We start from the raw sequence: 13,238 nt of genomic DNA on the forward strand, positions 1-13,238 counted from the left end.
CACCGCTAACCCACAGCGGGAGGAGTCATTTGATGACTCCCCATCGGAAAAAAAGAAGCAACAAATTAAGTTCTAAAACCATGTGATCCGCAAAATCCGTGCCAAGTTGAATAATTAAGCAAGCAACTTAAAATAGATTTTTGTGCTGCATTTTGTTGAGCAGTTTCCCACAGCACGTGTAACAAACTCGAGGAAACTTTTAAAGGAGTTTTCTACATTTTTCCTCGATGGCGTCAGAAAAATAATTATTTTCTATTCCTACTCAGGATAGAACAACCTTGAAACTTTTTTAATTTGCGTATGTTTGGGAACTATTTCTTGAAAACTTATTTACTTTATACATGATGTTTCGTATTAATAGTCGCTTACCGGGTCCTTAAACTGGTCGCAGAAGTCATCGTGGTCGTTATAGAGCGGTTGTTGCCCGGGCGCATAGGTGGCTCCTGGTGGCTTAGGCTCCCGGTGCTCTTCTGCCGAGGGCCCGCTGAAGCAAACCACCTTCTGGTGGTCGTCGCGAGCAGCTCCAGACTTGAGGATGCCTTTCAATGGAGCTATGTTCTCGCACGTCGGTTTGCTGTATGTTGCAAAAGGTTTATAGTTACTAAAAAATAACGAACGTATGGATTGTTTTATTAAGATATCCACTTATGTACTGAGCCTTAGTAACTTTCCAGTTAAGTTCAATATGCTAACAAAATATCTCAAACGTTTTCCATAGACAGATACAGCATTTTCCTCCAAAGATTTATGATATCTGAGATTTAGATAACGCACACATAGGGTAGAAACTTCTGAATCTGAATAACTTTGTTGCAACCTTTGCGTGCGCGGATGAAAACACGAGCCGACAGGCACATTACTCTTTTATTCCTTTTATGCCGTTACTTTTGGCTTTTTATTTTAACAATTTTTGGAAAGCGGGTACGTGGGTTCGCATTAACTATCAGCGATTTCAACGAAATCTAAAAATCTGGATTTAAAATTTAAAGAATTCACGATCGCTCAAAGATTACTTACTACTTTAACATTTTCACCAAGATCATTCAAAAGAAAATAGCAGTAGCTTTTGCTTCGACAAAAATAACTCATATCTATCAAAAGGTCACTTATTCTAAAAATAAGTATTTGAACTCTGTGTAAAAGTCACGAATGTCACGTTGGAGTTTTGAATGTAGGTACTTATTTTTTCAATTTGGATTTCCTAGTAGAATTAGATACTTTTTTTTACATAACACATATATTTTTATAGCATATGACAGGCAATGTTACAAAAAACCTGTCAGAAAATCTCAAATCGGGAAAAGCCAAAATATGATACAAAAGTCGCTTACAAATTAACGAAATCTTATCCTCACCTCTGTCTTGTGACGCGCAACGAGTCGTCGTAAGAGATGCGATCGGTGGTCATCGGCGGGGTGGGAGGTCGAGGTGGGGTGGCACTGCCCTCGACCACATCCAGTGCTGCGAGGCATCGCTCCATGGCGCTGGGTTCTGCCACAGCCGCTGAACCAATCTTCGCGAGTTGCGCACGAGTCTCTGCTGAATGCTCTTCGCGGAAGGCCGCCTGGGAGTGATGACGGTAATTCGATTAAGGGTAAGTTTAGGAGCTCTTTGATCCAGCTTTATAATTTTGTATCCAGTGTAGTCGGCAAATAAAACAGCGTTGAGAAATCAATACCTAGAACTTCTCATGTTATGTCTTGTTATCAATAGTGTGAATTTCGAGAATTGGTAAAAATGGTAGGTTGGTAAACTACCTAAAGGTAAACTTGCAGGAAAAATAATTTCATTGTCATAGGTAGGTTCCATCCAGGTACATCAAGCAAATTAAAGAAAAGGTGAAGGTCGTGACGTATAAGGAAGTTCAGGAGTTGGCGCTAGATAGGTGTAAATGGAAGGAGCTGCACCGACAAGAGCTGGGCTCTTAAATTAATGATGAGGTAGGTTCCATGCTACCTTATCGCAATAAATGGGACATTGAGTGAAGTTAGTTTGTTTTTTAATTGAAGCGGATTTCACGCACTTTTGGAATGATTCTGTTGAATGTCGATAACTAAACTGCAGTAGTATGGACGAGCAGAGCCCGTAATTACCTGTAGTTCATCTTTGAGGTTGCCCTCGCGCATGTGGTAGTTGCGAACATTGTCGATCACCTCCTGAGGGAATTTCTCAGGGTTGGCAGTCATGTATCGATACACGAACAGATCGCACCCGATGATTCTGAAGCGGTGCTTGAACACAGGCACTATGGCTCCTGTTAATGTTATGCATGAAGTTATTTAGCGTTTGAAAGCCGATTGTTTTCTCTACAGTAGGTACACAGAACTTCCTTTGGACCAAATGCCTACATTGTGTGTGGATGGTGATTGTTCTTAGACCTTTTTTTCATATCATAAAGAAAATACTAAAACCAATAGCACACACAAGCTAAATGAAAATGTTTTAATACATATTGTTGGATATGCGAGGGCGTAGTTCTAACCGAAAACAATCAGTGAGATATTACGAAAGTGGCATTAGGTAATAGCTTTCATGAAACCATTTCACAAAACGAAAAGTTCGTAGGTCGGGCTTCCACAACAGGCGAATTCGACAATTTATGTATAAATAGTGGAACTGACGGGATCCGCATTCTGTCGGCAGCAATTTCTCGACGATATTATTTTATTGCGCTCTTACTAAATGTCACTTTTGTGCTGAGTTTGCTGTTATGAAATCTACTATCTTTACATGCATTATTATACAAACTTAACATTATACAAACACATAGTGAAGAAAGTCTTTTAAATTATCGATTTAGTAATTTAAATTGTCGATTACAATTCAGGTAACCTATTTTTCAAAATCTTCTTGGATTAGAATACACTTCTTTTATACAGTACTTCTCCAAAACTATACTGTACCTACATTATTTAATGCTAATTTATCTGTACTTACCTATATAGAATTTGTCAGGCGTGAAATATGTTGGGAAGTTATGATCTGACTCAGGGGTCTCCAACCTCATAGACTTGAGGAACTTCCCTTCGCGTATGCCAGAGTTCCTTCTGGGAATCTCCCCGATCTTGATGGTGCCGTCTGCGAGGCTGTATGACATCACGAACTTCCTGCCAGTGTCCTCGGGGTGGATCCAGTCCAACTCGCACAGGTAACGCAGGTACTAAAAGCATATTTAATTAAATTATGGAATTTTATTGTGAACGAATGAATATGTGAAAACAAGTATAAAGAAAATTTGCATTTTCTTTTTGCGGTTGCTCGAACACAAAGTCGTACATAAAATATTATTTTGTAATAAAAAGTCATATATTCCAGACTAAGTAATAACACAAGAGTGGAACTATTTTCAACGTGCATTTTATGTTAGAAAACTTGGTGAGTATAAACTAAATAAACACACATATAAAGTAGAGCTTGCAGGAAATGTTTACGTAATAAGTTGAATCTGGCAGATAGCGAGGAGGAGTTCGCAGCTCGATTCTTTGTGGGGTACTACAACTTTAATTGAGTCCCCCAAGTTGCAAACTCGAATATCAAAGAATTATTTATTGATGCTCGATGGAAATACGTGCACTCGTAACTTTTTCAAATGTGCCAAGCAAACTAACTTGTGAAATATCGATACTTTTTTGTTTCCTGACTAGGTTTTCTTATAGTTTCGTCCGCTGGGAAATTGTTATTTTTCTTTAGACAACATACACTTTTTCCCCAAGGAAGAACGCGACACATTTCATTCTGTTAGATTTACCTAACACATGAATTGGTATTGTGTTTATGCCAATAATATTTGCAGCAGGAAAACACTATAATATAGAGCATATTAACGAATAGGAATAGGTAGTGTATTCATCAATAAAATACTTAGGTCAGGTATCCTATAGGCTACATAATCTATTGGTACATATAGGAAAACTAGCTTCGTTCACACACACGCCCTGTCGCATCCAACCAAATCCTAATTAGATTACTTACATTAATTGTCTGACACGTTATTGAAGCAATAGGTCTTGTTCAATTAGCTGGCATAATCACAGCTAATTATTTGCAATTACCACAGTTTCCTGACAATGCGTGACTCGTCTTGAATTGTAAGTGGGTATTACATATAAGAAGAATACCTTGGTGACACTCATTCTGACGTCAGCATCTCACAATGAGACTTGAACCCAAGTTCAAGAGTACACTTTATACCAAGCTATTGGAATGTTAAAGTGACTTTTAGAAGTGTTCTCATTAACCGTGGCGGTAAATTATCCGCTGTTGGTGTTTCTATTCTAATGATATTCTGTAGCTGCTTACTGCTTGAAACGTGTCGTACTTATCCGACATCTTATCGACCTATTTTGAATACTACAATTTTATCCCTGAAGATTTGCTATAAACTTTCTTATATACTCCACTTATATACTAGATCTTTATGTACTTACTACCCCTATGTACTCCCATATTGTAATCCTTTATATACCCGAATCTATAAACTTCCTTATGTACTCCCCTTGTGAACTATACGTAATGTCGATAAGCCAAAAGAAAAAAAATAAAATACGTAAAAATAAACAAAGTAAATATAATTAATTTGGTAATGCAGCACATAGAGGCGATTCAAATTGATGGTTTTATGTGATGAATTATATCATAAGAAATGACGTCACCAGCACAAAGGTTAGAATCACCGAGCCGGAGAATTAATGTGTGTAGATCACTTTATACTTACGGGAAAAACAAAAACTCTGATTAAGTGTTCCTCTATGTGGTTTAGTTTTGAATAATAATTATGATAATGCAAAGAGCACAGTAGACAAAGTGCAAATGTAAATGCCAAATGGTGATATCTAGTCGAGATTTTTTAACATTATATAAAGAAACATATTTTTATCAACGATAGAATTTCATATCGAACTCGAGAATGTTCGCAGCTCACCAGGTTCAATCGGAGCAAACTATATTTCCCCTTATTGTATAAAGATTACCTTATTAGCGTTAAGGTTGTATTTGATGATGTCCTTGTGCGGGGGCTTCGGAATGAGCCCGAAGCAGGATTGCAAAGTGTCCTCGGGGGCTCCGATGCCAATGTGCGGCGGGAGGGGCTGCACGTGAAAGGAATACCATGTTATCGATATTATTTCTATTGGTTCTTAAAACTTTTGTCGACAGATTCTATGTTCAAAAACTGGATAATGACCTCGTTTGAACATTCCAGTTTTTTATGAACGACTTAATTTTGCGTCTAACAATATCGTGACCTTGTATATAATTATTTTTTAATTTGTATTTCCTACTACAGTATTATTAATATTTTATGTTCATTTTGATCCGGATCAATAAATCCAGATTTCGGTGCGGGTGAGCTGTACCTACCTATGGGAATTTCATGCTCTTATTTAGCTAAAGAATATTATAAAACAGCTTCTGTAAAGTAAATGATACCTTAGGGAATTCTTTCGTCTCCTTCTTTTGCACCTTAACAGCCTCCGGTTGTTCAATGTTCAGCATAGTCCTGGGAATATAAAAAAGAGGATTTTATATTGGAAAATTGTTATAAAATAATTTGTATAACATACTTAAATCTCAATTGATTTATTGATAAATTACATTTTGCACGTTATCTTTAAAAAGATACTGTCATCATTTGATGAAGTTCATAGTAATTTTTGTAAATCTGATAAAAAAAGTGCATAAATCGACATACTTTGCACAAATCGACATACTTTCCACTAATAGCAAGATTTCAGGAAAATTGTAGGTGTCCGAAGACTACTATTTCCCTGGCACTTATTAGTTCCACTATCAGATTTTTTCAACTAATTTCACAAAGGTACAAATCCCTTGACGTTCATTGTTAGTTCGACCCCTTATTCCTCTCATGCATTGTTCTCTTTTTGATATTACTCTCGCCAACGTCCTTTCATCATCGTCGAATTCTTTTCATTTGTTTTTTCTCTCTTCAACATTCCCCATAATCCCCTTTGGTTTCAAAGTTGTCCTATCTATGTTAATTAAAAATGTGTCCATTCCTTAGAAATACCCTCTGCTTTGTATACCTACATCAAAGACTCAGATATTAGGTCGAGGTCATAATAATATACCGTGCTGTTTATTTATGTTTGTTTAATTGTACTGTCTATGGAAGCACTTTATTAATTGAAAGCCTTTTCTCATGGACACAATATACGTTTCTAGAGACCTTATTGGATACAATCAATGTCATTGATGGTTCACATCTAGTATAAAAAATCTTGAGTATTATAAACAGACTACCTGAAGAAAAAGGAATACCTGAATTAAATTATTCATTTGACTTCAACGAATAGAATAAGGTAACAGACAATCGAGAAGTGAAATTCAGAACCCTTCGCGCAAAGCTTACACACTTTTAAATAGAATAAAATATTCTAAAATGATGATAAGACCACTGAAAGCATTCACTTTATCAATCCATCTCCCGGAGCGATGCTTTTAATTCTAAAATAGTTTATCGGAGCGGAGCGAGCGTAAATGAGAGCGTGTTGAGAGCAAAGCGATATTGGTACTGTGCACTTAATTGTCACTTACTGAACAAATTCCAGCTTTATGCCGTGTTTACCTCTAACTCGGTACTGTTGAAACAGTATAATTTGAACGACTGTATTCAGCCTATGAAAATATTTATGTTCGTTCGTACAAGGCGCGTATGAAGGAGCTCTTAGATTAGGCGCCTCTAGAAATACAAACAACGTATAGGTATAAACATGTAGCGATCAATCCAACTAATTCAGTTGCGTACACAAATCTTGGAAGGCATTGGGTACTTAAGCGCTGAGAAATATAGCTGTCGGTAACTTATTGCCTTTAGGATATTACAAACACTATATTTTTCATGCGTGTCTAGGTAAAAGTTATTTCTAGCTTAATGGGGTAAACGACTACGTGGAAATGTTCATCAGTAGAAAGCTAAATAAGTCGTTTTTACCGTTGTAATAGATCGATGAAAGATTGCAGTGAATATGATTGAAATATGCGTAACTAAACTGTACTTCCATATTTTCCTTCTTTAGTACAAGGTCATCATTTGCCTGCTAATGGGCTATCTATTAATAACACTAGGTAGCACAATGGTGTAATTATTGAGTAATAGTAGCGTAGTATTATGTCGCCGTAAGACAAATGCCTCTAATTAACCGCAGAGAGAACATCACCAAGCCTCCATTCACGATAACCCGGGAGATCCTCTGTTCACATCATACTTAGTACCAAGACATATCTTTAAGTACGATCATGATCGTTATATGTAAGTATTATTTTAGGTGATACAATAGGTTATTTGAAAAATAGCTCAAAATAAATCAATCAATAGAGGACTTTGATCGAGCTAGAACGAAAGATACTTTGTTCAAGACAGACAGTTGTTTTGCTATTTATATGAGAAATATTACCAATTTTAAAAATTATAACCATGCTTGCATTTGTGTCATAGATTGATATTACAGAATTCAGAAGTGCCCATGACTCCTGAAAACAGAAGTGGTTAAAATCTTTGGGAGGACTAAGAAGAAGCACTGTGTTATGGATGTTAATTGTATGAAAGGCTGTTAAGCTAAGTCTACACTAGATACAGTTACATGTCTACGCACAAAAGCAGGTAAGTATATAGAAATAAATAAAATCGCATAGACCGTTTATTAAATAGAACTAGCGAACCCTTTAGAGATATATTTCTGCCTTAAGGCACTTCGGAACTTTTCCTTTTACGCATCGGCCTCCACAGTAACTTCCATATAAGATGCAAGTATATAGGAAAATATTGTACACATCAGCTGGTTATGATCCCACGCCTAGTGGGTACCTACCTATTCTCGCCTAACGGAAAGGGTTAGCAGCTTGACACTTATCGGCAAAATAAAATGACAATCTGAAATGTATTTTTAATGTACCTCTACAAATCCCAATAGGTATCTATGGCTTTTCGTAGTCTTTGTGTGCTAGTATTTTTGTACCTGTATGTACATAATTATAAATGAAAACTTTTTGTATCTTTTACGACAAAAGTAAGGAGTTAATCACAAGAATTTAGAACTAAATTTTAATATTTCACCGCAATATAATCCACATATACGACAGCAAAAATATCCCGCAGCAGAACAGGTGTACGCGAATTAATTATTCAGCTGCAAATCTAATTAAATTAGTTTGAACTATGAAGGTTGGAACTACATAATTGAATTCGGTACATTGTTTTTGATTCAACTCTGCTTAATACGATTTATATTCGACATGCATTATTTTTAAATCTGAGGTAATTTATGTTTATTGCTTTGTTGACATTTTAGTATTAATTAGGCACACGCACGCTTCCTGTCTTTAAAATGGAATGAAATGATTTCACAAATATATTATGAAATATTCTATATTTTCATACGAAAAGGTTGCTCCTGCTTTGACACATTCAAGTAGTTTCAGTTTGAAAAATAACAACAAAATTCAACACGTTTGTGTTTTCTTTTGTATCTAATGATCATCAAATTGAACTTTCTAAAGAGGGCAACATTATAAGCGGATTCCACGTTCGTAGCACGGCGAGTATAATGGGCGTCTCCTAATTGGTGTTCTTACCTTGCATCATTTACGCTAATGACGTTATTATGGCCAGTGTCTAACGTCTAATGAAATTGTCATAGCCGACAATAATGTTCTAAGTGAGTATTGATACGCGTCGTTTGACAGGTTTTGTTTATATCAGGTAAGTAATGACTAGTTGAGTATAAGGAGTTACTTCGCGAATGAGTGCCCGAAAACAATACTTATAACAAAACAGCCCGTTTGATCGGATCAATTAGCTTTCTTTGTTGGAGCAATACAATACGAGTGTTAGTTGTCACTTTTCGATACTAACTAAACTAAGATTTTTTTAGGATTTATTTTTCGTCACTTTTTTAAGTATGATTCGGATGCGATCCAAATTCCTATTACTTAATCCTTCTTTATCTAAAGATCGACAAAAACCGTTAATTACATCTTAAGTGGGGTCCCCTCGAGCAATCCGCTTGGAAAACTCTTTATAGCAAATTACGCGAGAAGTCCTTTCAAAATACTATTAATCCTGGTAAACGAGTCCAGCTGTACTCGAGGCCGTCTTGCATTTATATTAATCCAGAGACGACCGAGTTTTTGACGTAATTAACATCGAAGAGAAAATAACAAAAATATAGCCAGGAAAACGAGAAGCAACTTTACTTTTAATTTTCCTTTTGGTAGATGTAAACAGGAAAATGAGGAGAACACTGTTCGCAGAAAAAACTGGAAGCCAACGAAGTAGTCTGTTAACCCTTTGAATTGAGTGTGTATAGTACCTACGTAGACTGCAAATATTAAGGCGAGGGGCGCTCGAGTCACTCTTTATTTTGTCGTGAAATCTTACAACCTACCTTCAGTTAATTATGTGCATACTCCTACGGAAACAGGCTGAAGTTTTTCTTGTGATTCTGTATTATTGCCGTATTATGCAGCATACTATAAATATAATGCCCTTTTAGTAAATACTTCAGGATTTAATCAAATACAAACTAAAAATGTATTTCGGCTATTTGTGTTGAGGGAGGCTGCTATCTGTGGGCAGTATTTTCCGAGCAGTCAAGAACAGTGGACCATGTCTGGACGTGGATAAATTGCTCTGTGGCCACCTGCCCAGACATTTTAACAAATATGTAAGCAGAATGCTTTACCTACTAAATACTTACCACAATCTCTGTACGTTTCCATGCATATTTTCCTTATTTGCATATTGACATTTTCTTTTCCCAGTATACTAATTAGTGCCTATTCATTAGAGCTGTGTATACGAGTGAGTTCCTGGAAAACGTAGGAGTTTTTCTATTTGCTTTGATGAGATACCTTTTTATGTTATGATTATGATTAAGCATTTGCTCTGAAGTGACGCAGTAAATAAACTTATTACGATAGGTATGTATAAGTGAAATACAAATTGTTGTTCGTATAATTTCAAAGTAAACACAAAACAAATTGGCAGTACAATTATTTCCCCGAATTCATGAAAAGCATTCCATCAAAACTAATAATATTTTCCTGGGACCAGTTAGCGGGATTGTTCCAGCAAACACGGCGAAATACAACAAAGAACAATACGCTTTACACGTAAACAGAATATTTTTTAATAATGAACAACTTTAAAAATAATTTTAGGTTTTTTATAGCGATAATTTTTTGAGTCTCTGTCTACTATATATCTTACTTTATATTATTGGACCGCTTCTTAGGTATCTGCATTCATTATTATAGCTAACTAATGAATGACAGCTCAAAATCACTTCTATTTCACTATTTTGTCTTCTACATTGAAATGGTTTAATTGGAATCAGCTAACCTGTAGTATTTCCTGGTGAAATCATCGCAGTTGCAGAGCAGGAACCGTCGGCCGAGAATGAACACCGTGTTGCCGACGATTAGATCCTGGGGCGCGTAGTACTCCGTGGTCACCTCCTCCTCCGTCGTCTCCAGCACCGTGGACGGGAATGCCACTAGGTAATAGATGAAAGGAGACGTTTTACTGTTAAGTCTATGTTGAGAAGTTTCGCATGAAGCGTAATATCTAAGGGCGTCATGCGTATACGAGTTGTACGAAGAAATTCGTTAACCTCTTACACAGAAGCACCTAGTTAACGATATTAAAATTCGGAGCATGTAAGGTGTACATAGCATAACTTATACTGAATTTGTACTTTAATTGGTCAAATTATGCGTACTAAAGACAGAAACAACACATTTTCTAATTACATTCAGCAAATCATATGTCATCCCGAGGCCTACGAAAACGTAGTTCTATCAATAGCTGTCCTCGCAAAGGTTAACTTTTTACACAAGAATACGGAACTGAGCAGGGTCCGCTGTACCAGCGACCTTCGACGTCATAAAGGCGTAGGTACCTACAATAGCTTTACCTACATCGACATTCGATATTGGATTACACTTACGTATCATTTTTACCTTAGCTAAGTATAAGTATCTGAATTAAAATTATGTCTCATTTTTATTTTTGAGAATTTTCATATTTAGAATCAATTTAGAATACTTAAAACGTGTGAATCAAAAGTAGTAAAACATAAGGACCTTAATGTTCCGCCGATCACATGCACACGATGGTCAGTTATCCAACTTACCTACACTACAAACTGATTCATTCAGGACTCCTTAAAAATCCTAACACTGTTGACAGATACTAATGGTCACAAAACAAATGTTATTCCTAAAAATTCAGTCGAATATAAAGTGGAAAATAGGTTGCAAGACTAGCAAGTAAACCTCTCTTTCTAATATGCTGACGTGGCGTGGAACATTCAAGTCGTTTGTCTACCTGTGCTCTCGGTTTGCAGCCTTTTATTATCCTTAGCCTACCCCGCAGTTATTTAGCGGCCTGAAGGCACACGTAGCCAATAAATTTGTATTAACAAAGTAACGGACTAATAACTTACAAATTACTTGCAAGATAAGAAGAGATACTGCGAATATTTTCAAGGATTTTTCGAATTAATTAATTTTGAACGTGTTACTTCGATGCAATGTTGTCTCGCCCTTTGTGGTGATAATGCAATGTTATCAATTTGTTAAGAACATTTTAAAAGTTAATTTGCTCCAACACTAGATACATATTATGTTTGGAGTGACTCCAAGAAATTTTGTACACACTATATCTACAAATAGGTATGTCAAAAGTTTCACTATCTCTGTATAATTTTTGCATTCTGAATATTCTTTTTAGTCGCGTCTAAGTCCCCAGAATTATTGACAAAAACATACGTTACCATTAACGTGCGGTATAATTAATGTGGATCCACTAAATTCGGCGGCCATGTGAGCAGTAAAATATATCACCACTCACCAATTGTAGGCAATAAAGGCAAATTCCGAGGAAAGCTATAATGTTAATAAATCTGAAGCTAGTCTAGGTAGCGCCACCTGCCACCCGGGACACTATTGCACAGATGAAAAACGACGTATCGTGCCAATACGATATATTGAGTTGAAAGCATTCATCACCAAGTGACATTCAATTAACTCCCTAGTGTGGAAACAGGGAGGGCAATATAACACTCTGTATTTACACCGTTTATTTGAACTGAGCGATTTTATTGCAGATAATCTAGCTGCAATTGTGATGCAAACAAAACATTATTTCCTTTCTTTTATAAGTTTATTTGTTTCTGATACTCATTGTAGGTATGCAATTTCAACGGAATTTTAATCAAATTCGCCTTAGTAATTGGATACAGTAAAACCATAGATACAAAATGACTATCATCTGATTTTAGCATATTTTATGTAAAAGCTTTGTCATTGTCACTCTGTTTTATCAAAATGTTGGATTGAAAATCATAGGATTAGATTGCCACGACGAGCACGGACGAGCTGTTATGGGATTTTGATTCACTGAAATTAAATATTATGAGATTTAAATCCGGCTGTCCGATAAATCTCTGAAGTGTCCTACTAAGTATTCATCGAGCTATTGAATTAATGCCTTTTTTTCAGCTTTGACATTTTCATAAATGTAATCCTTATTGTTCGACACGTTTATATTCCTACTAAATTGAAAGTTCCAGATTATATTGTCTAAATATATTCTGTGTTAACAAAAGTTGTAAAGTTATTAACCCAAATATCCAGCCTCCATTCATCACACGCTGTTTAAGTGTATCGGTTACGGTGTTCATTAATTTAATTCATGAAAATTCATAAACAACAAATTACAAAGGCCTCGCAGACGGCCTTTACTTAGGCTGCAATAATTCATAATCTTTCCACCAAAGAAGTCAAAGTTGGAACGGCCGGGAACTTCTCAAACTTTCATAGCTTAATCTCCTTAAAAGCTATTAATATAAAGCGAGGTATCTCTGTTTGTTCGCTCCCAAATTACTAATAATTCAATCAAATTTCGCAATTAACTGTACCGACGTTGTTAATTATATCCGCTATCTTGCTTTTTGAAGTGGTATTTGAATGTTTAATATACCGCAATTGAAAAGTTATCTTTATAAACCTTTTGCTATTGGGTAGCTTCAGGATTCGTAGACTAACGAAGTGCTAAGTAGTTTCTAAATGAAGAATATAATTTTGTTTGGCAAACTGCAGAAGGAATACGCTTTAAGCTAAATGCCTGTAGGGATTAAGTGAGCGCGCCCGGCCGCGCTACTCCGACACAATGGAACATCGGAATGCTATTTGTGATGTTAAAAACGCGGAAACGAATC

General features: G+C 36.1%; 1 protein-coding gene across 1 annotated transcript in view; it reads right to left on the reverse strand.

Annotated features, from left to right (window-relative positions):
• LOC110374327 (EF-hand domain-containing protein 1) overlaps positions 1 to 13,238 on the reverse strand; it is a 58,026-nt gene that overhangs the window by 2,049 nt on the left and 42,739 nt on the right. Inside the window, exons 8-14 of the mRNA XM_021332027.3 lie at positions 10,358 to 10,511; positions 5,428 to 5,497; positions 4,971 to 5,087; positions 2,938 to 3,160; positions 2,094 to 2,254; positions 1,356 to 1,564; positions 370 to 574 (exon numbers count right to left, since the gene is read on the reverse strand). Coding sequence (XP_021187702.3) covers positions 370 to 574; positions 1,356 to 1,564; positions 2,094 to 2,254; positions 2,938 to 3,160; positions 4,971 to 5,087; positions 5,428 to 5,497; positions 10,358 to 10,511 — 1,139 coding nt within the window. The remainder of the gene's footprint in view (positions 1 to 369; positions 575 to 1,355; positions 1,565 to 2,093; positions 2,255 to 2,937; positions 3,161 to 4,970; positions 5,088 to 5,427; positions 5,498 to 10,357; positions 10,512 to 13,238) is intronic.

Source organism: Helicoverpa armigera, chromosome 5 (assembly GCF_030705265.1).
Source record: "Helicoverpa armigera isolate CAAS_96S chromosome 5, ASM3070526v1, whole genome shotgun sequence".
In the NCBI taxonomy this organism is placed as follows: Eukaryota; Metazoa; Arthropoda; class Insecta; order Lepidoptera; family Noctuidae; genus Helicoverpa; species Helicoverpa armigera.